Below are 23,755 nucleotides of genomic sequence, written 5' to 3' on the forward strand. Positions count from 1 at the left end.
CTACAGTGGTTTGGTGCCCCAACATTGACATTACAATATTGTGCTACAAGTGTAGGTGCCATTACTTTTACTAACTTGTTACATCTACGAACACCATGGTAATGTAGCTGTAATGGGCCAGTGATCAAGCTAATACCAACCGACAGTCAAAAGAATGCAGCGCATGAAGGCGTGACGGCTTTTCTCCTGGACGTATCATTTAGTTTAATGATGTTTGTGGCTATTGATTTTTTTTTCAATGTAATGCTGATGCCAAACTCAGCGATATTTTGTTAAGGTTGTGTGTGTGTGTGTGTATGGTGGGTTAACATATGGTACTCACGCCACAGATGCTGCAGATACCCCTTGTACCGGATCACTTGCTGTCTCTGCATAGCCCTGGGGATCTTACAGGTGTTTTCATGTTTGGCATCCAACTATGTCAATATCTACCTTTTGCCTTCAGCATTCAGGATGCTAGTTCCATTGTGTTTGACTTAATTTCCAAACAAAGCTATGACAACCATGTGACAACAGCACGATTATTATGATTCTCTAAACCTGGAAGATTTGCTTCATTTCATATCACTACAAGGTATTCAGATATATAATTGTAACACTCTGTTTCACACAGATAATCCATGAAAAGCACAGAGGCATTTTTGTCTCTTTTTAAAAGAAGCAGTAGGTATGATTGACAGGTGATGTTGGCAGCCCTAGTAGGCCAGGTGTTTATGCATGCAAGGGATGAATCCCTGTTTCTGTGTGGGTTTGCGAGTCTGAAGGTGGATGCATGTTGGAGTGCAATAAAGACAGCTGTGTGAATCACGAAGGCAAAACATGCTCTGTGGAGTCCAAGCTGACCTGGTGAACCCAAGTCCCTGGGCTGTTCGGGGAGCTCTCCTCAAAGGGACTGCCTTCAGTGGAAGTGCACTGTGGTGTGATCAATACTGCAGATGCGTCACTGGGTTGCAGGAGCCCATTTACAATGCTACCGTTCTCATGTGTGATTCAGTACCCTTGAGACTACTGACAGTTATGTGACTTATTTTAAATTTATAGCTCACTTTCCAACAATTCCTCTAATGGTTTCCTGCTAACAGGAATATGCTAACATAGGACATCTATCTTAAATCACTGTTAATGAGCATAGAATAGCATAGTGCATGTGTGGTGTACGTGAGAACTTGGGCTGAGATGTTTTTCTGAAAAGGAAGTGTTCTGTTGTAAACCTTGTTTTGTCTTTTCCCAAAGGGACCTCCACCACATTCTTCAAGCGCTAACTCACACCAACTTCATACCACTATCGGTCAGCTGTGCAGAAGTGAGAAAGGACAGAGTTTGAAATTCTTTGATTACCTCTAGTTTTTTCTGTTCTTCATTCCACAATTTTTGTCACTTATTTGAAAAATACAGTGCAACACTATCAGTGTCTTATAGATCAGATTGTCTAAAAACGTGCGTGGTTTTCCCCATATTTAAATGATGTTACTCTTGTTCTCTTTTTCTCTCTGTGGTGGCTGTCTCGTCACCATGCCTTTAAGTGTGGCTTTCCAATGTGATCAGAAAAATGTCCCAGAAAATAATATATGCGGCTTACTGTGCTGCATAAGAATACATTACATAGCTGCCTGCATAGGACATTAAAAATAATCTTATAATCTCAAAACCTATTATGACCTAAAATAATTTACTTAGTCTTTTATTTCTATGTGTAGAGCTCGTCACCTCTAGGATGCTGACTCCTTGTCAAAACTGTCTCCACTGCATGTGGGGACTAGCAGTAGAGTAACAGTGAAGCCTTTGTTTTATTCACACATTTGTCTCATTAACAGCCAGCAAAAATAGTTTTTTTTATTTAGAAATAAATAAGGAAATAATGCTGGGGTACAAACACATTTTAAACCTGCAATGGATATAATGGTAAAACTTGAAACTTATTTGTCAAAGCCAAATTTGAAATCGTAATGTTTTTACGTTTCAGTCCTGAATTTGGTTTTCATTAATTTGACTCACTTATGATTTTTAATCAACAGTCAATTGAATGTGAATTATACTGATGTATTAAAATAACTGAAACTTGGCTGAATAATAAGTTCCAATCAGCCTGGGCTGTCTTGGACAGTCCAGTCGAGGATATGAAACAGCCGAACAGATCCTGGTTCAATTGTACCGGTCTATAATAGTCCTTTTTCCATTTTAGGATATAAGAGACAGATTGTCTGTTAACATGTTAGTCTGTTCAGTAATTTTAATCTGGACACACTGTTTTTTTCCTTGTCTCTAAACTCTGTCTCCTACACAAAAATAAAAGGGAGAACAACGAGCAGAAGCACATTAGCAGCATGAGTCATTACTCATGCAGATAATGTGAAAGGTATCAGCTGATTGCAAGCCCTAAGGCTGAAACCCAGGTAGAGTTTTCAGTCACTGGTGTTTAGTTACAGAATATATTTTACTTACTTATTTATTTATTTTTTGGTTTGTCTAAAGTCAGATCTTCAGTAATAAGACACAAAAACTCTAATCACAGTAAGTAAAAGTAGGAGTCAGCATCCTAGAACCCACAAAATATACCCACAAAAATAAGTATACTATAACTAAACTTACATTACTATATGGGAGTCTTTTGCTTTTAGACCCCAAAAGACAATGAAATGGGTGGAATTTTCATCTTTGTCACCTCCAAGTGCTTGTGCATGAGAAGCAGCTTTGACACACGGTAATATACACCAATGACCTTTACTAACCGGGAAACACCTACACTGTAACTGTTTTTTTACAGGATGATGTCAAACACAATCATAAACCAGACCGATTTTTCTCGAAAGCAGTTGATCTTTAGTATGTTTATTAGCATTCATATTTATGTAGTCACAGTGCATTGTAGTACAGATACATTAACTATAACTACCATGACCTACCGACTGCCTGGCAGACAATATAAACAGGATTGTATGGAACACATTTCTTAGGAAATGCTTTCATCAGAGACATTTCACTTAATCCCACAAACTCATGGCAATGCAGAAGGAAACATCACAGGAACTTTGAAGTCAAAAGCATACATCATCTGGAATCCATGAGTGTCTGTAAAATGTTTTATATCCATCTAGAAGACGGATGATACTTGAGGCGATAAGTGAAACTTTGATCTGCCGGAGAAGTCGGAGGAAAAGGGACCATTGATATGAGTAGTACACAAATGTCATTGCGGTCCAAGTGTTCACTGAGACAATACAACAAAAATGTCAAACCCACAGATGGTTCTTGAGGAAAACTTAAAGCAGTAGCATGACAGACTGACATTGCTGTCCTTACAATCATGTTACTAGCATGGCAAATTTTTTACACAGTAGCTTTAACACAGATGGAGCTGGATGAGTGATTAAATACAAATCCATTGCAAAGCTTAAAAGTTAGTCTGTGTGTGTTTGGGGATCACCAAATCCCTTCCAGAAGGAAAAGATGAATTCTTAAGGAGGCTGCTGCTAGAGGTGAATACTGCCCTTTCTCCGCTACTGTTGGAAAAGCAAGAACACAGATGGTCGGCCTCATCAGCTATATGTGTGTGCATTTGTAGGTGTTAGAGATAAACTAATGTGCATGTCACCCACCAGGCTACAGTATATCTTATTTACTGTATACTGGCCCTTACTAAAACAGAAATCTCTCTTCCAGTGCCCCCCTTGATGCTGCGCTGTCCCACTTAAAAATTCCTGCTGGACTCCTGTCAGCAGTCCAGCTTAATAATCGGCTATCAAATCTCTGATGGTAAGAACATACAGTACATCTTTACGTACGGTTATGGTGCCACTCTGGTGAGAGGAATCTCTTCATCTGTCAAGTCAGTGTTAGTCATCACTGGATCAAGATTAGGAAAAAAAAATCAATGTGTACACTGCGGAGGCTTTTTTTTTCTGTGGGCTCATAGTTTATTGAAAAGAACCATATCCGACAAAGACTTGCACACCAGCAAAATATATCTCTGCCTGGACCTCTTTTGCTGCACTTTCATATAACACGATCAAAAAGAAGTCGGAAAGTCAGAAATTGGCTTTTGCTATAGTCGATCTCAAGTAAACACAATTTCTTTAAGTCAATTGTTTTTAAGTGCCTCAGGATATTTAAAACTTGACATGTTGTCACTGCTGGGGAAAAAATAAAAAAGATGTACAACAACAATAAAACACCTCAAGCAAATGCAAGTGTCTGAATAGATGGCCAACCTTGGCACTGAGCTCTGCTGACGTATGAAAGCTGTAAAGGAGACTGGCAGTGAAGCACAGGAAAGTTGCAGGGATGCAGGAATCTCGGTCTGTTTGTAAGACATTTCATGAAGAAGAAAAAGAAACAAAAGCAGGTGATGGTCAGCGGTGTTTAAAAGAGAAAACAGAGGAGGGGAATTGGACATGATATGCTTCAAGGAAACAGAGCAGAGATGAGACTGAAGAGGATCCAGAGGTCTTTTGACTCACTGCTACTTCTATCAGGCTGGACTTTGACAAGTATCTATACACAGGGTGCACACAGCTGATTGTAATGCAGCTCACATACAAATAACTGGCCTGCAAAAGCACATGCTCACCAACACATTAACAACACAGCTCATGTGTGCTGCATAAACCGCCTGGACAATATGAACAGATACATTCTCTCTCTTCCTTTCTCACACAGCCTGACACAAGTTCACTGTTTTTGTGGCAAAAAGTGAGGTAAAAAAATGGAAATGGGAAAAGAAAATAAGTGGGAGGAAAGGAGAGAATGCAAAGAGAGAAATGAGGTGATTTTGTGTGTGTGTGTGTGTGTGTGTGAGTGTGTGTGTGTGTGTGTGTGTGAGAGAGAGAGAGAGAGAAGGAGGGAGATGAGGTGAGGAGGCGGAGAGATGAGAGGCAAGGGAGGGAGTGATGTAGACAGGGAGGTGGAGAAGAGAGGAATAAGCCACACTTGATCAAGGATTCCAGTGGAGCGAGAGGGACTTTTCAAGTGTTGAATCGGGAAAACTAGATTACAGGTCTGACGTCCTTCAGACTGACGCTTAGACTGGACAGAGGAACATGTGAAAAGATGGACAGATGGAACCAGGAGGAACACCAGGTCAAGGGACGACATGGACAGACATGAACTCTCCATGGGGCTCTTTCACCCGGCCCTCCTGAAGACCTGAGTTTCAAGGTTTGATCAGATCGGGGAATGACTGACCACCACGACTGAAATCCAACAGAAGTTGGAGGGAGTTCACTCACACAGTTGGATACTACTGGAGGCACTATGGATATGTACACATGTTTGAGCTTGCTTGTCCTGAGTCTTTCTCCACAAGGTAAATCATTTTCCTGCTTGTCAGAGTGTCTTTGTCCTTCATTTTCTTCATCACCATAAAGGACATGGGAGAGGTCAGAAAGGGGGGTGGAGGAGGGAGGGGGGGGGAGATGTATTTTTAATTTTTTGGTAGAGCAGGGCAGGGTATTTAAACTTTTAACACCTCAAATTGTTTTTGATTCATTCTGTGAGGAAAGTATATGCTCTCTGAAAGATGGTGAGTGGTGAGTACAGTATGTTGTCAGTTAAGTTATACTGTAAATGCATTATTATTATTATTGTTATCTTTTTGGGGGTTTTTTTTGGCTTGGGAGGGTATTTTGGTTTTTTTCTATGTGACAAAGAATGCAAACTAAATAGTCTTTGCACATCTTTACATAAGACGTTTGTCTCTTTGAAATATGAAATTAGAACACAAAAGTCATTTCTGTCCCAGTGCAATTTGTCATTCAAAGGAGGGTTTTTCTCTACTTGTCAGACTCGTTTGACAATTACTTACAAAAACCCACAACCTTCAGGATACAAACTTTTGTACTGTTTTTCTGCAGTTTAATTGGATAACTACCTCTGTTGCTTAGTAGCCTAGTAACAAGATTTGTCTGCCTAGTTGAGAAGCAGCATTCCCTTGAATAGGGAGTGATATTTAGTGCTCAATATGATTGGCTTATGAGAGGGCATTTATCAAATAAGGACAGAACTGGGTCTGACACATCACAGTTAACTTAACATGATGATGCAGGTCTGAAAATAAACATAACTTTTATTAGCTTATCAAGTTGTTACCTACAGTACTTTCTCTTGCACAGTTTACTGCTCTGTGTCATACATTGCCAGAGCGCAGACACCATGTGAGCTCCCTCATGTGAAGCCATTAGGAGCAAGGCTTCTTTAGAATTTCCTGGACCGTCCCCATGTCCGTAATATCAGTTGTATTCAATGGATATTGTTGTGAGCTGGGTAACAAGGGTATCTGTCTCAGTTTTGCTTATCTGAAAAGGTAGAGACATTTCAAGGTTGCTCGGTTTCTGGACATGTCGTACGGATTCAGTTGGAAACAGGAGGAGGGAACATGGGGTGGGGGAGAGACGAAACCATATCCTTTTAATAACATATTGATCCCAAGCCTTTAAAAATTGTAGATGCCAGTTTTCCGGCAACTGAAGGGCAGACAATCAGTTTTGATTGAGTAGGGAGGAGGAACTGAGAGGAAGGCCAGCAACATGACAACAACTGTGTCCTTATTTTAAGATCACAAGTTTAACCAGGGCATCTTTCTCTGAGATACATAGACTCGAACACACAAAATAATTTGAATAACCAAGTTAAATTAGAACAGCTCTGTCTCATTTTTCAGTTACATGACTATGGGGTAATACATGAGTTTGTACAACAAACACAGAGTAATTAAAATATATTGCTCCACATGGAAGAAAAACAGAAGTATGCAGTGTGGGGCATAATAAAATATTGGTGAGGCTGGATTGAATATGGCTAATTGAATACGTAAAAAGAGGGAAACTCAAAGGTATTGTAATTATACTACGCAGACCTCGGGACCATCTCCGCCTCCTTAATTGTTTCCAGGTCTTGTTAGGTCATCTCCAGTGCTATGTAAGCAGTTTCTAAAAGTAGGCAGTGATTGAGTTGCTTGATCGGAGCAGCTGTGGCAGTGAGAAACACGGACACCAGACAATGTCTTCCATCAGCACGTCTGTTCAGAGACACAGCGGATGTGCTCAGATTCAGCTCCATCCTTCCTCTTTTCCTTCTTTCATCTCCTAAAATCCCCTCCCAACCATCCATCCTCTTTCCCTGTTGGCCCCATCTCGCTGATAGTCTCATGTAACCATATGCCACCTGTATAATAGAGGTCACCCTCCTTTTAAATTACACTCCATACAACAGTGGATTCTTTACGGTGGCATTGTCTCATCAGATAAATCAATTACAGATGAATGTATTGTAGATGGCAGAAAATTCAATATAAATTTAATGCATTTTGAAGACGTGATTTCTATTTCATACATACATGTGATAGAGAACATAGAGAGAAGAACATACAGAGGGTCACTTCAGAGTCTGACTTGAGCATAAAGGATTTTTATATTGTTGTGTGCATATGCATCAATATGCAGTCTCAAATAAATGTCACAAAAAGGTTACAAGGCCATGCCTTGGCTAAGCTTTACTTATGTGTCTAATTTCTTATCTTTTTCTAAGTTTCTTCCCAAGTTGCTCCTCGTGCCCATGCTGAAGAGAGGCTGCTTCAGGATCTGTTTGTAAATTACAGTAAGCTTTCTCGGCCTGTGGAAAACACGTCAGACACAGTGCTGGTCCACTTTGGACTGTCTATTGCTCAGCTTATTGATGTGGTGAGTGAAAACTTACAGCCTTGTTAAGTTTCAGGAATAACAGACTTCTGCAATGTAATTGTGTACATGATATGGTTATTTTTCATTATGATCATAATAGCAACCAGCTTAAAGCTACACTAGGCAACATATAAATTCAAATAGAGGGATCACTTCTCAGCAGCAATAAAACCAGAAGAGATTGAGTTGTTTTCCCAAATTAAATTCAGCTGTCAAGTATCCTGACACTGGCAGCAAATATTCCAAGCTCCCTTAAACAGCAATGCAAACACAGCTGGTCTCAACACACTCATAATGGTGCCTTTGCATTACAGACACCGTAGAGTTTTAGGATTATACATTTTACACAAATTATGTTGCTGAGGTTAAAATGTTTATAATGGGCATTATAAACATTTTTAAAGCCATGCACATTTGTCTGGTGCAACTTTAGGATTAAATATGCACAGCCTGCATTGCTGCGGGGATGATACTCAGGGTTTTTGACACACAATTAGGTGACAGTGCTTGCTCCACAGGCCTGTTAGTGAGAGTCAGCTCTAGGTGAACTTGTCTCTCCTACACTGTTTTCACTGAGTGCTTTGTCTTAGATGTTGCGGGGAAGAGCTGGAGCAAGCAGCTTGGCAGTAAAGCAACACATTCCATGCAGTGAGGGTGTTTTTGCATGAAGCACTGCCTAATATATATATATATATATATATATGTATATATATTTCCTCAAGTATTACACAACTTATTTGTCTTTATAAATAAGTGGTATGTATTTAGATTTGTTCAATAACTGAATCATGAGTGCGTGTGGCAACGTTGGAAAAATATTCATGACCAGAAAAGCAATAGTTAAAAGAGGGTCTACAGCACAAATGAATGGCACAATAAATTTTCTTCTGTTTGTATGAAATAAGGATGAGAAGAACCAGATGATGACCACAAATGTTTGGGTCAAACAGGTATGTAAACATAAGAGCAAAAACTCGTGCTAAACATACACGGTCCAGTAAAAAGCTACAGTGTGTGAATGTGATGGTTTTCCATCAGGAATGGAATGATTACAAACTCCGCTGGAACCCAGAGGAATACGAAAACGTCACCTCCATCCGTATTCCCTCAGAGATCATCTGGAGGCCTGATATTGTCCTCTACAACAAGTGAGGAGCTTTTTCAATAGCGTGTAGAATTTCTTTTCAGTCGAAAAAAAAGGTGGCAGCTGCCAGTTTTAAGACAGAAATAACTGTACGGAAACTAATGTTCAGGTTGTGACGATCTAATTTTAACAGATGGTATGACGTGAGGGAAAACATGAAGATTCTGTTGTTGTGCCAAACATCCTTTCCTGTGCCAATGTCATAAAGTGATTTAGCAGGAAAAAATGTGAACAAGGTCAACTCTAATGAATGTGGCCACAAACAAAGCTTGGTACATCATACAAAGTACAATACAGTACATTAGGCTGGGAATTGGAAGATGAAATGTAATTGGATGTGTTTCAGTGGGGCCTCAGATGTATTATGTCCTCAGGTAGACCTTTGCCTCATTTAGACCCCTATGCATGCCGCTGTAAAGGAAGATCAGCTAATAATAAAAAACAACAACTTTATGGCAACAACAACAGCATAGCAGACATTGCTGAATACAACTGTCAAACTGATGCCTCGGTTTTTTATATGTAAAAACTAGGAAGGCTAGGGATGGAATCGCAGCTATATTTGTAAAGGATAACAAGAACTTGTACATAAGATACAGATATAGATTAAAATAACAATAGAACATGAACTGAATAAAACGATTAGCAGGTTTTAATCAGTTCCTTGAGAGACTGGAAGTCAGCGTGCGTGAAGGGATGTGTTCAAGCTGTCTTAGACCTTTTTAAGTCTGAAGAATCAGAGTTGTAAACGACGTGTGGAGATATAGGTGAGGGGGTGTATGGTCTTTATTAGGTATATGGACTAAATGGCCTCTTCATAGAGTTATAGATGGTGATAGGACTGATACAACAATGTCATGCAAAATTACTTAAACATGTTTTTGCCTTTCTCTCCATTCTGCATTATTTTTATCTGTAAGTGCCAATGGTGACTTTGCAGTAACTCACCTGACGAAGGCCCATCTGTTCTATGATGGTCGGATAAAGTGGATGCCACCAGCCATTTATAAGTCTTCATGCAGCATAGATGTCACCTTTTTCCCCTTTGACCAGCAAAGCTGCAAGATGAAGTTTGGCTCATGGACCTATGACCGTGCTAAGATTGATCTGATCAGCATGGCCAGCGATGTAGATCAGATGGATTACTGGGAAAGTGGTGAGTGGGTTATTGTCAATGCAGTGGGCAAGTACAACACCAAAAAGTATGAATGCTGCACAGAGATCTATGCAGACATCACTTACTACTTCATCATCCGGAGGCTTCCGTTATTCTACACCATTAACCTCATCATCCCCTGTCTGCTTATCTCCTGTTTGACCGTGCTGGTCTTTTATTTGCCATCGCAGTGTGGAGAGAAGATTACCTTGTGCATCTCGGTGTTACTGTCTCTAACAGTGTTCCTCCTGCTGATCACAGAGATTATACCATCTACATCGCTGGTGATTCCACTGATTGGTGAATACCTGTTGTTCACCATGGTCTTTGTCACGCTCTCTATCGTAATTACTGTCTTTGTATTAAACGTACACCACCGATCACCACAAACCCATGGCATGCCGCATTGGGTACGCAGAGTCTTTTTGGATTTGGTACCTCGAGTCCTCTTTATGAAGCGTCCGCCAGGCACGGCAAAGCAGAACTGCAAGAAGCTAATTGAGATGATGCACCGTCCAACCATGGTGTCTGCGACAGGTAACTCACAGGCCTTTTGGGCAGGGTTGGAGACAGGATTGAGACAAATGGGACAGGTAGAAAATATGATCCCAAAGACTCGGTCTGACAGTCCGAGCATCCTTGTCTGCTCACCTTCTCCTCCCTCCTCTCCTCTTGACGATGCAGATGAGGAAGATCACTCGCTGAAGGCCAATGTTTTCTGCCAATCCACATCAGTTCTCTCAGAAAAGCAACCCCTACGTGGACACAACTCCTCAGCCTCGTCTTCTTCCCAGTTATCCTTGCCCCCAACTTTACCAATGGGCACACTTTGCAGCCTGTCCAGGGAGGAACCAAATGCACTGGCTCCGAATGGGCGCTCCCTCAGTGTTGAGCAAATGTTCGACCAACAGAAGGAGTTCCCTCAGAGAGCTGCGTATCGGTGTCGCTCACGCAGCTTCCAGTACTGCTGTCTGCACGATGATGGACGTGTTGTCACGGGCAACGAAGGGCAGGTTAAGAAACAATCTCCCACAAATCACTTAGCAGAAATGGGAAATGCTGAATCGACTAAAGATGCAAGCACCCAACAGGATTTGATGGTTCCAACCATTTCCCCAGCTATCCAGCGAGCCATAGAGGGAGTCCAGTACATTGCTGATCATCTCAGGGCAGAGGATGCTGACTTTTCAGTGAGTTAAAAATTATTTTTATGTAAGTATCCAAAGAATGGTTGGTAATAAAACAACAAAACAAACTGACAATTTACTGAGACCCCAAAGTTTTTATTCATTGTTCTGACTTCCTTAAAGTTTTTGAAGATGTCTCACCTCTTTTGGACTTTTTGGACTTTTCACCTTTCTCCCAGATAGGAGATGATATGTCTTCAAGAACTTTAAGCAACTGCCATTTTACATCAATCAGGACCTTTTGGGAGAACCTTGACTTGGATGTTTGAGAATCTCCGAACATTATCCAACAAAAGACTTTTAAACACTGTTCAAACATTTGTATAAGTAACTGTAAAATGTGCAATGAAACTTATGTTATTGAGGGACATCAGCTATTACAAGTTCTTCCTGTAGTAAAAAAAAGAAGAACAGTGGTTGAAAAAAGTAGGATTTCAGTAATTTAACATAGAATTTTTCCTAAACAAAGCATTGAAAAAATTGACTGACATTTAGGAAATCACCTTATATTAAAAAAATGCCTTTTGAGAGAAATTAATAAAGGTGAAAAACTGACAGCTGGTGTGGTGTTAAACTATCCCTCTCTCCTTTCCCCTCTCTGCTAGGTGAAGGAAGACTGGAAGTATGTGGCCATGGTCATTGACAGGATATTCCTCTGGATGTTTATACTGGTGTGTATACTGGGATCAGTGGGACTCTTTCTTCCTCCTTGGTTGGCTGGAATGATCTAGAATCTCATCATTAAGAGAATGATCCAAGAACACTGACATAGATGCTGTCTTATATTGTTATAAAAAGTTGTATTTTATTTTCCAAAGGAGTTCCAAGTCACATTCCTTGCAATGCTCTGAGTTTTTAAAAGGTTACACACTGCGAAACAAGATGAAATATCTATTATTGATTCCATCTGGCATATAAATACTTTATGAGGGCAAAAGGCCAAAAGTGAAAATATCCTTGTGCACAACTCCATTTTGACATTGAGCTTTACCACTTAAGCTTTCGCCTCCATGAAGAACAGCAAAGAACAAAATTGTCCAACTTACAACTGCAAATAATCTAGACTTTGGGACCTATAGAGTGTAAAGTTTGGTTTAAATAGCAATTTTAACATTCATGCAGTAACATTGTTAATGTATCCTGATAATAGCAGAGTTGTCAGTGAAGAGCTGTCATCAAATATTTATGAAATAATTCATTCCTGGGATTTCTGAGTAGGAGTTTGTTTGTTTGTCTGTCTGCGTGTGTGTGTGTGTGTGTGTTTGTGTGTGTGGGTGTGTGCGCACGTGCACTATTATTACACATACTGTAAAAATTTGTGAGTTTGTAGCATAAAAAAACATTTATTCAGTACATTTGCATTTTTACGGGTACATTTTTTAAAAATAAAAATAGACATAGTCAACCAGTTTAACCATTGATACTTAAAGTCAAAAGGTCATAATCCACAAACATCATTGTTTTTGGAGAGATTTATATTCAGTTTTAAAATAAAGAAAACCAGCCTCCACAGTGCATATTTACAGCGCATCGTTAAATCAGATGGGAAAGTCAAGGCCTTTAATACAGTAATTGAAGGCTTCTGGCAGTAGCAGGGAGTGATAGATGTTAAAAGCTGATGATGTAGTCGCTTTTGAAAGTTTATCCTCTTTAGTGAAACAAAGGAGAAACACATCTAGACCAATGACACCAATCACTGCGCTATCACATATTTAATAAATGTTGCATACCCATTACCACAGACACAATTATCACTAGAAGTCGATGTAAAAAGGACTTCTAGGTGTTTTGTGGCTTTGTTTAATCGGCCTTTTCAAAATCTACATTTAAAATCAAACAATTTTAACTCAGTTGTGATTAGTTAATTGTGTTGAGGGTTAATTGTTCAAGGTATTGAAATGACTTGGAGGAAGATGATTAGCTGCATGTAATGTGAAATACTAAACTGTATATAGTGTGTATGTAGGGACCCTTAACAAGTCACATGGCTCTGTGGATGTTAATATAGATACATGATTTTGGTCGAGAATGCTGTATCTTGACTGTAAGATTTGTAAAGATAATGTTAATGATTCCACAACCTTTCCTCCAGTATGACCAGCAGGTCAACAGTTGATCTATGTCAACATATTTTCATCAAATATGTTGACATATTTTAAGGACAAATGCCGATGACTTTGGTGATATCCTAATATTTCATCTAAACTAGTGACACCATGAGGTTTCATTGATTGATTTTGAGTCAAATGGCTTGACAAGAAATGAAATAAAATTGGGTAAATATATTTAAGTTTCCTTCAGATTAAATTATAAAATCAAAATTTTAATTTGTTTCAAACTATGGGACTTTGTGCAGTGATGAAATACCTGCATGAGTATGAAATACCTGTAAACCTCATATGTAATTAGCAAACATTAGCATCCAAACCTGCTAAACTAAGAACTTCATACCTGCTACATATCAGCGTGATAACATTGTTATTGCATGCTGATGTAAGCATTTAGCTCAATGTAGGCACTGACCAGCCATAGAGAACTACTCGCATAGCTGCAGAAGCCTCATGGAGTTTTCATCACAAAATCAGATCGCAAAATCGATTCAATTGTTGCTATAGTATTGTACTGTAAGAGCTCATAACCACATTTAACTCTAATAGGGATTGGGTTAAAATCAGTGTTTAAATTAAACTTTTGTACAAAAAAAGGTATTTCAGTCCCTTCAGGAAGTCGTGGACCTTTTTTTTAAGGCAGCCTAAAATGCTGCATTTCACTTTTTCTAGAATAAAATTGTGGTGCAAGTTGCAATTTATTTATGCTGATTTAATTTGTGGGGTCATGCAGAAATTACGAGGGATTAATCGTTTTGATCACACCGTTGCCACTTCCTGGAAGGACTAGTATTTGATTTAATTGAATATTGTTTAAAAAGATGAAACCGAAAAAGATATTAAGAGTTCTAATAAGAGCTTTTGAGTATATTTATTGAAGATGTTTAGTTTGTGTTTTTTTGTTTTTACATTATATCTATGTCCTTAAATGGGACACATGCAGTAGATACTAGCACTTTGACATAAGTAATGTCATTAAATAACTGCTACTGAACAAAACACATGAAGACCCATGTGTATGACAGTATAACAGTCAGTTCACAGTGGCTATGTTAAACCATTTCCTGTTTAATGATTCTTTTTATTTTTTATTTTAAGTTGCATTTAAATGTGAATCCCCTAACATTTAGCATAAATTTGTTTTGTACAATATTTGTTTGTCAAATTCTTTCTTTTTGCTTAGATGTTTTACTTTTCTGTTCCTTTGTGCCATTTACCTCTGTTTTGATATTACATTTCTTTAAATTTTGTGCCAAATTTGCTTGAGCTTGTGTTTTTGATTTCCTCTTTTTCCTTGTGGCATGAATTGTGAAAGCTTCCTTGGGTTTCACTTGGTCAGTTATGTTTTTTGTCTGAGTTTTCATACATTTTATGTGCATAAAATAAAGCTTTATGAAAAAAGGCTGTATAAGGTATGAAATTATTACATCAAATAGCTCGGAATAGTGAGGCTTTTTAAAGTTTCTTGGTAAGGCTGTATAATCCATACCTCTCGAAATATGTTCTGGAAGACAAAATGAGCAAAAAGCAGCACACAAACACAACTAACAATGCACTAACACCACTAACAACCCCGTGCAGAGAGTTTTCCAACACCTGAGGAGCAAACTTACTGTGACATCTTTCTCTTGTTAGTGCATCCATTAAGAACAAAACACAAATTACTATGCACCACTACTCTTTTCCAGTTTAGTCTTGTTTCAATATACTCTATCTGCATCCTGTTGCTACATTTTAATCCAACCTCAGATTAGATTTAAAAGCGTGTAATGTTACACTTGAATGTCTAAAGAAAGTAAGGACCTAAATTTTGAACTTAGCCAACAAACTTTTGAATTTCCATTAGCTCAGCAGAAGGTCCACCATTGATCACTATGTAAAATCACAGACAGGAGATAATGATAATTTTGGAATTTTGGAACACAGCACTACAAACATGATGAAATGCCTACAATGCTTTGTATAAATTCATTGATTTCACCATATAAACTGAAACTGAATGCTCTGAAATACACTTTCGTTGTATGTCCAAATGATTAAAAACCAAAAAGGACAGGGTTAAATCAAATTTAAATTGTCTATGTAAATTTATATATAAGTGAATATTAATTTTGATGTATCATTCCAGTTTTCTCTGAGAAAACAATACTGAATATTGTCATTGAATTCTGAAAAAAATCTTTTTTATAAGACTTAATGATATGGATAATTTTTATTACATACTTTTTTTGCAAATTACGAATTATGTCCATAAAGGTCCTCTCTGTGGGAAGCCTCAGGAAAGCAATTCAAAAGGCCATGCAAAGGATATGAAGGTAATTACAACTAAATGTCATTGTATTTAATTTGCCTTGATAATAAATTAACCTTCAGTGCTAATTTTAATTAAGTGGTTGTCTTTGCATGTGACAGGGTTTGATAATTATTTTGGGATAAGGAGAGGTGTTTTAATTTAATAATTTTGGCTAAATCCAGAGAATAAATCCCGTAATAAGGGTTGTTACTGATCAACAACCTGGTGGTTTGAATATGTAGTGTCTATATAGCTGAGAATAAGTATGATGTGAGTTTACAATATAATGTATATTTAAGAGAAATTAAGGCCTTATAAGACAACATATGTAAGACAATATATATAATACATGCAAATACACAGTATAGAGTTCTGTACATGTTTTCTCTCTCTCTGCAATTTTATGTTACCAGCTGCCTAAAAAATGAAACAAGTTTTTTCTACTATAGCAAGCAACCCCCATGCACCACACTTATTTACTCTTGCTATGCCTCTCAAGCTTTCCTTTCTCACCTGCCACACGTATTTTACCAATTGAATCTCCCAATAAATCAAGCAGATGCTGACACTGTTCAGACTACAGCATCTGCTTGATTTATTGGGATATTCAAATGGTACAGCCAAGATTCAAAGCCAACTCGGCAAAGAACGCCCAACTCTGACTGACTGTCTTCTGACTGGCGTGACAATTGACTGGCAAACTGATGCATTAATAGCCATTTTTTCCAATAAAAATCTATAAATCAAATTTAAAAAAAATGTAAAATTTGCAACACATGAAATTACCTGAAACCGAAAGACTGAAAATCAATGTTTCGACTGTGGTATCAAATATATATCTTTTAAAGAAGATATATAAAATTGAAGACGATAATAAAAATTATTGAGTTAAGCAAAGAGATTTTTAGTGATTAGTCACCACAGGTATGAAGCATTTTTATTAGAGTACGACTGTATAGATTTTAGATGCTGGTGTTGGTGGTAGAGTTGAGTCATTCAGAACTATGGTATTCATGCAATGACTTGCATTAACTGGTTTGAAGGATGCAGGCAGGTCACCTCATTCACTAACAAGGTGGCAGCCATTAGTTCCTAGTTCTCTCCGAAAGATGAAGTCACCCTCCTTCATGAAACAGAGCAACACTCTCTTTGCTCTCCACACTGACTGAGAACAACACACCCACGCTCCACCTTTCAAGCCACCCTGCCACATCGCCTCACTCTCCGACAAGCAGTTGGACCCATGATGCCCCCAGCTATTAGCAGGGTTACCCCACTGCTTAAGAAGCTAGCTCTGGACAGCTTTTCTTTTTTACATTTTTCACATATTACAGACCTGTCTTTCATCTTCGGGAAGAGAATCGGGAATACACAAATCTGCCAAACGATTAGAAGTGAATGTAACATGTATTGATATGGTGACATCTGCGCTATGAATGGAGGCAAGATGGAAAGAAAAATATGAACAGGGTCATCTTACATTAACCCGAAGAGCAACCTATCAGAATGTGATGGAAAAGATATTCCTTACTGAGTCAATTTTATTTCTTGCAATACAAACGAATAAACTACATTGTCCTACTTTAATGTACAAGCACAACCACTGCTGTGTGGAATGGGTGAAAATAGAGTGTGAAGTCAGAAATAATTCCTTTAGGCTGCATGGTCTGCTAAGATAGGGCCTTGGATCTCATCCCCGGGGCTTTATAATTAGCCAGAGCAGGTGCTGGTGCCTGTAGCCCTTGGCAGTGCTCTACTGGCACCTTTAATGGACAAAAAGTCACACTCCAAGCAATTTCTTATCTGGCTCAGACTTAATCGGAAAACATCCAAATCCTTAACTGTTAACCATTGGATGTGTCCTCCAGTACAAAATCAAAAAGTCAGAGGTAATGTAGTCAATGATCTGTTCAGAAACTTAAAGGAAAACTTCTGTAAATAATTTCAAGGATCAATATTTTTGCCTGTCTTGCAAAACATTAGATGAATTGTTACATAGTTTTGTTCAGATCTTTATATTTGTCACATGAAGTCACGTCTTTGACCCCGACTTTTGCTCAAGTATGATGAATGTCTCACAATATCCACAAGTTTCAGTTTGGAGTCTTGTTTGTAATTGTTTCTACTTTTAAATTAGGGTTCAATTAAATTAAGATTAATTTAAATTACTGAAGCAAACATTACGCCTGCTAAAAACCAACATGGTAGCACTGCAATTTTAGAAGTATGTTGTTGTTGTTTGTGTTTAGGTAGGAAGGATGTGCCTCACAGACAAGTGTCGCCTCATAAGAAATTAACATGATGGTGATAATTTTTCACTTTAGACAAAACAACTCAAGGAACTCAAGGTCTACTTACTATTTCTTTTCAGCACCATGACTTTCTTCCTATGTTGTCGGAAAGGTTTTTTGTTTTGATGTAATTCTTCTAAAAGCTCTGAAAAGCTAATAAAGGGAACTTGAATTGAGATCAGTGTATTATTTCCAAAATCAAGATTGATCTTCGTCGCTTAGTCTCAGAGCCAACAAATCCTCTTAGTCCCAAAAGCACTGTCAATAGATCCATCTTCATGACAACTGAACAAATTTCAGCTGCTCTATCTGATTGTTTGGCTGAGTGCTTCGAGGAATTTAGTCATTCTAGTTTAGGAATTTTTCTATAAAAATCATTTTGTCTGCACCAGAGCAAAGAAAAAAAATGGTGAAGTCTAAAATGTCTGAGGCCACTTTACATGTAATAAAAACTTAAAAGTACAAATACAAATTTCTCAAGAAATAGAAAATGCAGTGGATAACACAGACTGCAAATTTGTACCTTGGTCTCCAGATTCAGAGCCCAACCCCTGATGACTGACAGCCCCTAGTTCAACAGCTTAGCATGAATTTCTAAGTAAGAGATCTGTCAAGGCGACCTCCCAATCAATTCCTCCATCACACCTCCTTAATCACCTAATCCAGGCTCTGCTAAGTTCCGATAGCAGGGAAAACTCCCCTAATAGGCCTGTCTGAATCCATACGTGAGACAGATGTTTCCAAAGGTGTGCAGTGCATACAGAAACTTGAAACAGACACACAGACAGACACACACACACAAGAAATCTGCTGCTGGCTGGGCAGATACCCTCAGAGACCAGAGGCTCATAAACTGGGGAAAGAGTGAGGAACAGACCCCAGAGGGATCCCAAACGGATACACATGCCTGTGTTTTACCATTTTGTGTGACGATCAGCAGATTCAGTGTGATCCTTCCAGTCACCAGCAAGAAAGAGCTGCCACTCAACGGACGAGAGCATGAGTTTCCCTTAGGGTACTGAGTGAAGGGTTCATGAGTTCTGCATGTGTCACTGCCCCCCGGTCGGCCCCAGTCCATCCAGAGAATTCACCGGTGGCTCACAAAATGCAACGTTTGTTTGGTCTCTGCTCTTACTGATTTCATGTATTACCATCTCTTTAGCCTTAAGGACAACATAGTTGCTGTGACATGCTGATGGTCACCAGTTTTCTTGCTGTCTTTCATAGACATAATAAAATTCAGCACATTTTTGCTGGAGAACGTATTCATTAAAAATTAATGTAGCTAGCAAAGACTATAGACCTGTTCAACTTTTCCCTTTGTCAATATGCTTAACTTTTAACTATTCAGATTCAAAATTTCTCCCTAAAAAGGCTTTAAAAGATGACGACTTTATCTACAGCTATATCTAACATCACGACTTCAACCTTTACTTAAGGTTCAGTCAATACCCCACCCACCCACCATCTACAAACAATGCAGGGCAGCTCTGTGAGCAGACAAGCTGCTCTCTAATTCATTATTTAACAGTAAGTCATAGCTTCAAAGATGCAGGTGTGACGCAGTAAGAGGCATGGGTGAAAAGAGAGGCTTCACTTCAAAACTCTATAGTTCTCCCAACTCCTGTGGATGTTCTGTCCAGAATCACTGAATCCTCTCCCAGAACAGTGTAACATAGAAACATTTAATATTCTATAAATGACACATTGCTTTACAGTGGTGTTTAATGGTGTGCCTTTCAAGGAAAACTAACACTAGTTTCTCCAGTATGGGCTCTTTATAGTACATATTAAGAAAAATATACGAAGGCAAAATATTTGTTACAACTAAAACCATTTTAGAATTATTGTACTTGATATAATTTAAATCTAAACAACTCAAAACACGAAAAGCACCCAGTCTTAAAAATACAGTGTAGCAAATAACTGACAACAGGCAAGGGCCAAAAGTTCATTTCAGGCAAGCAGTGCTTCGCTTTATCCTGCAAGTCTTTGAGAAAAGTGGGCTTAGAACTCAGTCATCTTCTTGTGTGTGTTATCCTTCTTGTGCTCTCTCTGGATGGACAGCTCCTGGGCTTTCTGCTTGGCCAGCAGCTGCTGGGCTGCTGACAGCTCCTCTTCCAGCTGCTTCACTATGGATGCGCACATTTGTACACTGAAACAACAAATAGATTAGGAAGTGAGGAGAGATGAGGAGACAAGTTGGTTTCACCTGCACTTCTCAGAATAAGTTGGCAACAGAAACAAGTGTCTAATCTCCAATCTTCACACCTTGTTTGCATTTTCCCACACCTCCTACAGTTTTCCTCATTTGCAATTTCAAATTACTGTTTCACTTGACAGGAACATCAAAGCAACAAAGCAACATTTTAATCATAGTTGTTGTATTTGTATGAGTGCACATGTTTTTTGTGGAAACTAATGTGTCAAGGAGCAGAGATTCCATTGCAATTACCTGATTGTTTATGGTTCATTTAAGATCAGTTCACAACTTTCACAGAAGTCAAACTAGAAATTTAGACGTATTAAACTCAATACTGACCTGCCTCTTTTCTTTCTGAGTGACTCATTCAGTTTCTGAATCTTCTTCTCTGTCTGGGACACCTTTGCAGAAGCCTGAAACAGCTCCACATTTAGATTCCTCTTGGTGCTTTTCCCTCCCCTGTAAGCCTCCACATCAGTTAACGCTGACGGCGCAGCAGCACCCTCCTCAGCAGGATCAGCGCGCTTGTTTCCAAGCTTGTGATTGAGAAAGTCAAAGACGGTGTGACGTCCTTTGGCGACTTGAAATTTTCTCTTTTTCTTTTGGCGCCTTGTTAATGGATCACATTTTGCAGCCTTGCCCTGCAAGGATCTCTGGGTGGACATGATACAATGGTCCAGAGACTTATGTTTTGGTAGGACCACTGCCATGATAGGCTCTACACGCCCCTCCTGCATCTTTCCTAAGCCTGAAAAAACAATACAGAAAACATGGCTTTTTGATTATTATTATTATTATAATTAGCAAATCCACTCCTCCACAATCCTAATTCTATCCCTATTCATTTTGATAAATTTGAAATTTCAAACAAACTTCTTTCATGTTTTCATTATGGTGAATTGTTTGTAGACTTTTGAGGTAAATAATGAATTTAATCCATTTTGAAATAAAGCTGTAACTTAACAAAATGATAACTTTCTGGATGCACTGTATGTCAAAAAACTTCTGTGAGCTACAAACTATTATACAGGACACCGGAACTTCAGAACATGACAAGTTGTACCCTTGCACTTACCTTTCCCGTATTCATAGCCCATTTTTAGCATAAGCTTAGAGCCGATGCCTCTGGTGTGTGCCTCCCAGCCTCCAAAACAACTATTATTTAACATAGCTGAGGATTGTTCTGCAGAGTCCATAACTGTTGGGTGACAAGTGAAAATAGAAGTAGAGCCCTTTTAATCTATTAAACTAAACCAAGATCACAGTTGTGTTTAGCAAGATTTCAAATACCAGCTCAATTAATGAAGTTGGATTGCCAGCACGTATTCAAACATACCTCCTACAAAAGCAATGTCATCTCCTTTTAAAGCATCTTCAAGGTCAGAGGTGAGCGGATCGTCTTCTCTTAAAGGTGGGATAATGCAGTCAGCCTCGACGACAGCATGTTTTAGCATCAATGAGTCAAACTTCACAGTATAGAAGCCACTGTCTATTTCTGCATTGAGAGTAAGTATTTAAGTCAGTAAAACAAACAAATGGATACATTTATTTACAATTGCCTTGCTTTTGTTACATTGTGTAAAATCTAATTGTACTTTTATGAAAAGGTGACCCAACCTAAAGTTTATTTTAAAGCAAACCTAGAATTGTTATTTCTCATCATCCTCATCAAAAACGGCCCCAGTGAGTGGAATACCTTTGATTTTGGCAGGGTACCAGATGCCGTCCTCATGTCGAGCCAAGCACGATGAGCCTTCTTCAAGATTACTGAGGTCAAACTCCATAAACTCTCTGAGCTCAGACACATACACCACCTCACCGTGGGAAAACCTTAAATATGATAAAAAAATCTTATCAAAAATTCTGTAAAACTGTGACATGAACTGAAAGTTAAATTAGCAGATAAATGTTGCAATGGAAACAATAATTCATAGAATCTTCTGTAGCCATAGTAAGTAAGAATTTGCATCATGTGGACAGTTGGTGACACTTGCTGGATAACATCTGCTATTACAACAAGGGAAATACTGTATATATTTAAGGTAACTTAACGCAACAACCCTTTGTAAAATGTAAGTGTAAATTAAACAGTGGTACCATACCTGCAATTTTCTTGGAAGCGACATTTGTCTTCCAGGTAGAATGGACAGGGTTTCATAGATTTTTGGGTGGGGTACACATACAGAACTCTTACTTTTTCCTCTTCTCCATCTGGTGGTTCTGCTCCCACCACCATAGCATTGTGATACTCCAGTGTCCCCCATGTTGTCCGGTAGGGTGCTCTTACTTTGGTACCACTAAGATCATCTTCTTCCTCCTCTTTCCCCTCCTGGTTCCCTTCTCTGGTATCAGTACTACTGCCTGAAGACTCCCCCAATTCAGAGTAAAAAGCAGCAAAGTCTGCATCCAAGCTACCATTTGCAGTGTTCGAGTCAGCTGCTGCCTCTGAGGTGTTTGCCTGCAGGTCATTGCTGTCCTCTAGGCTGGCCAGAAGCAGACTTTTTTTTACGGACACCAGACTGGCCTCAGTGAGTTCAATCAGCTGACAAAGGTCCTCTTTTAGTTTGACCAGGTCTGACTGCTGCGCGGGGTCCAGATCAGCTAACAGGGCCTCTTCCACCTGCTGCATCTGGGCACCATAGGCAGCGATGGCTGCCTCAAGAGTTTCTTCATCCATACCGACGCTCGGGACAAGGCAGTACAGAGATGGATAGTATCAAGTCTCCAAGTCACCTGAGGAAACAGAAACATTTGGATTTAACGTGATATCAAGTACGCAGAACTCAAAGGTGGAACGTGGAATTGATCAAATTGGTAATACAAATTGTCTTCTCAGGAATCATTCTGTGTCCATCAATTGGCAAAGACTGTCAGTGAATGGCCGGAAATTCTGAAGGGAGGTGATCATAGACGAGAAACAACGTTCAATCTTTGATATTATGCTGTAGGAGGACCTGCTTCTTGCACTGGTTATCTGTAATGAAAACGCTTTCCCATAAAACTCCTGAACATCTTGAATGCTGATTGGAATTTCCAAAAGATTTGTCCTATGTCCAATGAATCGCTAACAAACTAGCTCCATAGCAAATTCACGCTAAATGCTAGGCGTCTTTAGGGGACAATATGGATATTACCTTCGTAATTAGACTTCCTGTCGGGCATCTACTGCGCCGATATAAAAACGTCTAGCGAAAAGCTATGTTTTGTTCGGAAAATACGTAATTCGCGTGGAAACTCGAAAATAAAAGCGGCCACAGGAACAACAACATGAACTGGTTTAGCATCAAGCTAGCGGAAATGGATGAAACGTGAACTTCCGTCGCGAATTGACTTTCCTTACAAAATAAAAACAAATACCAAATTGCAAAGCTCATAATGGCCATGCCAGTAGGTAGTAGGTGATAACAAAGCATAACTATGGGCTGATAACAGCTGGTGGTGGTGGAGCCATACAAAAAACAGCAATAGCATTTGAACCATGGCTAAATAACTAACTAGAGGTTTCCTCTGACAATGAACTGTACAAACAAAAGCTAATACAACAAAAATATAGGGGGGTGGGGAGGGAACCCAGGTTCTCTTGAAAATGACAAGCACAATTTCTGAGCGAGAGAGAGACAGATCGACAGGGAGCTGGCAGAAACCGAGCAAGGGGAGTGTATTTATTAAAAGTGGCTACGAACTGGTTGTGTGGACAGAT

General features: G+C 39.0%; 2 protein-coding genes across 4 annotated transcripts; one reads left to right on the plus strand and one right to left on the minus strand.

The window, feature by feature from the left end:
• The first annotated feature begins 5,235 nt into the window (after positions 1–5,235).
• Positions 5,236–14,657, plus strand: chrna4b (cholinergic receptor, nicotinic, alpha 4b). The gene is made up of 6 exons (XM_067528412.1): positions 5,236–5,302; positions 7,522–7,673; positions 8,579–8,623; positions 8,712–8,821; positions 9,738–11,163; positions 11,766–14,657. The coding sequence occupies exons 1-6, from the start codon at positions 5,251–5,253 to the stop codon at positions 11,889–11,891; spliced, it is 1,911 nt and encodes a 636-aa protein (XP_067384513.1). The 5' UTR covers positions 5,236–5,250; the 3' UTR covers positions 11,892–14,657.
• Positions 14,658–19,516: 4,859 nt separating this feature from the next.
• On the minus strand, positions 19,517–23,362 carry zgpat (zinc finger, CCCH-type with G patch domain). 3 transcript variants are annotated; one of them, XM_067528268.1, is made up of 8 exons: positions 23,190–23,362; positions 22,877–22,945; positions 22,158–22,788; positions 21,752–21,885; positions 21,392–21,550; positions 21,131–21,253; positions 20,395–20,803; positions 19,517–20,007 (listed from the first exon to the last, which is right to left on the minus strand). In XM_067528268.1, the coding sequence occupies exons 3-8, from the start codon at positions 22,730–22,732 to the stop codon at positions 19,860–19,862; spliced, it is 1,548 nt and encodes a 515-aa protein (XP_067384369.1). In that variant the 5' UTR covers positions 22,733–22,788; positions 22,877–22,945; positions 23,190–23,362; the 3' UTR covers positions 19,517–19,859. The 3 variants fall into 3 exon arrangements, with proteins under 3 accessions (XP_067384369.1, XP_067384367.1, XP_067384368.1); XM_067528266.1 differs by having other exon boundaries at positions 22,877–23,029; XM_067528267.1 differs by lacking the exon at positions 22,877–22,945.
• Between the last annotated feature and the right edge of the window lie 393 nt (positions 23,363–23,755).

Source organism: Channa argus, chromosome 13 (assembly GCF_033026475.1).
Source record: "Channa argus isolate prfri chromosome 13, Channa argus male v1.0, whole genome shotgun sequence".
NCBI lineage: Eukaryota > Metazoa > Chordata > Actinopteri > Anabantiformes > Channidae > Channa > Channa argus.

Coding starts and splice junctions, on each gene's coding strand:
- chrna4b (XM_067528412.1), top strand. CDS start 5,251: ATGGATATGTACACATGTTTGAGCTTGCTTGTCCTGAGTCTTTCTCCA. Junction 5,303..7,521: donor CCTGAGTCTTTCTCCACAAG/GTAAATCATTTT, acceptor TCTTTTTCTAAG/TTTCTTCCCAAGTTGCTCCT. Junction 11,164..11,765: donor CAGAGGATGCTGACTTTTCA/GTGAGTTAAAAA, acceptor CCTCTCTGCTAG/GTGAAGGAAGACTGGAAGTA.
- zgpat (XM_067528267.1), bottom strand. CDS start 22,732: ATGGATGAAGAAACTCTTGAGGCAGCCATCGCTGCCTATGGTGCCCAG. Junction 21,551..21,751: donor GTACCCTGCCAAAATCAAAG/GTATTCCACTCA, acceptor CTCTCAATGCAG/AAATAGACAGTGGCTTCTAT. Junction 20,008..20,394: donor CTCAGAAAGAAAAGAGGCAG/GTCAGTATTGAG, acceptor TTGTTGTTTCAG/TGTACAAATGTGCGCATCCA.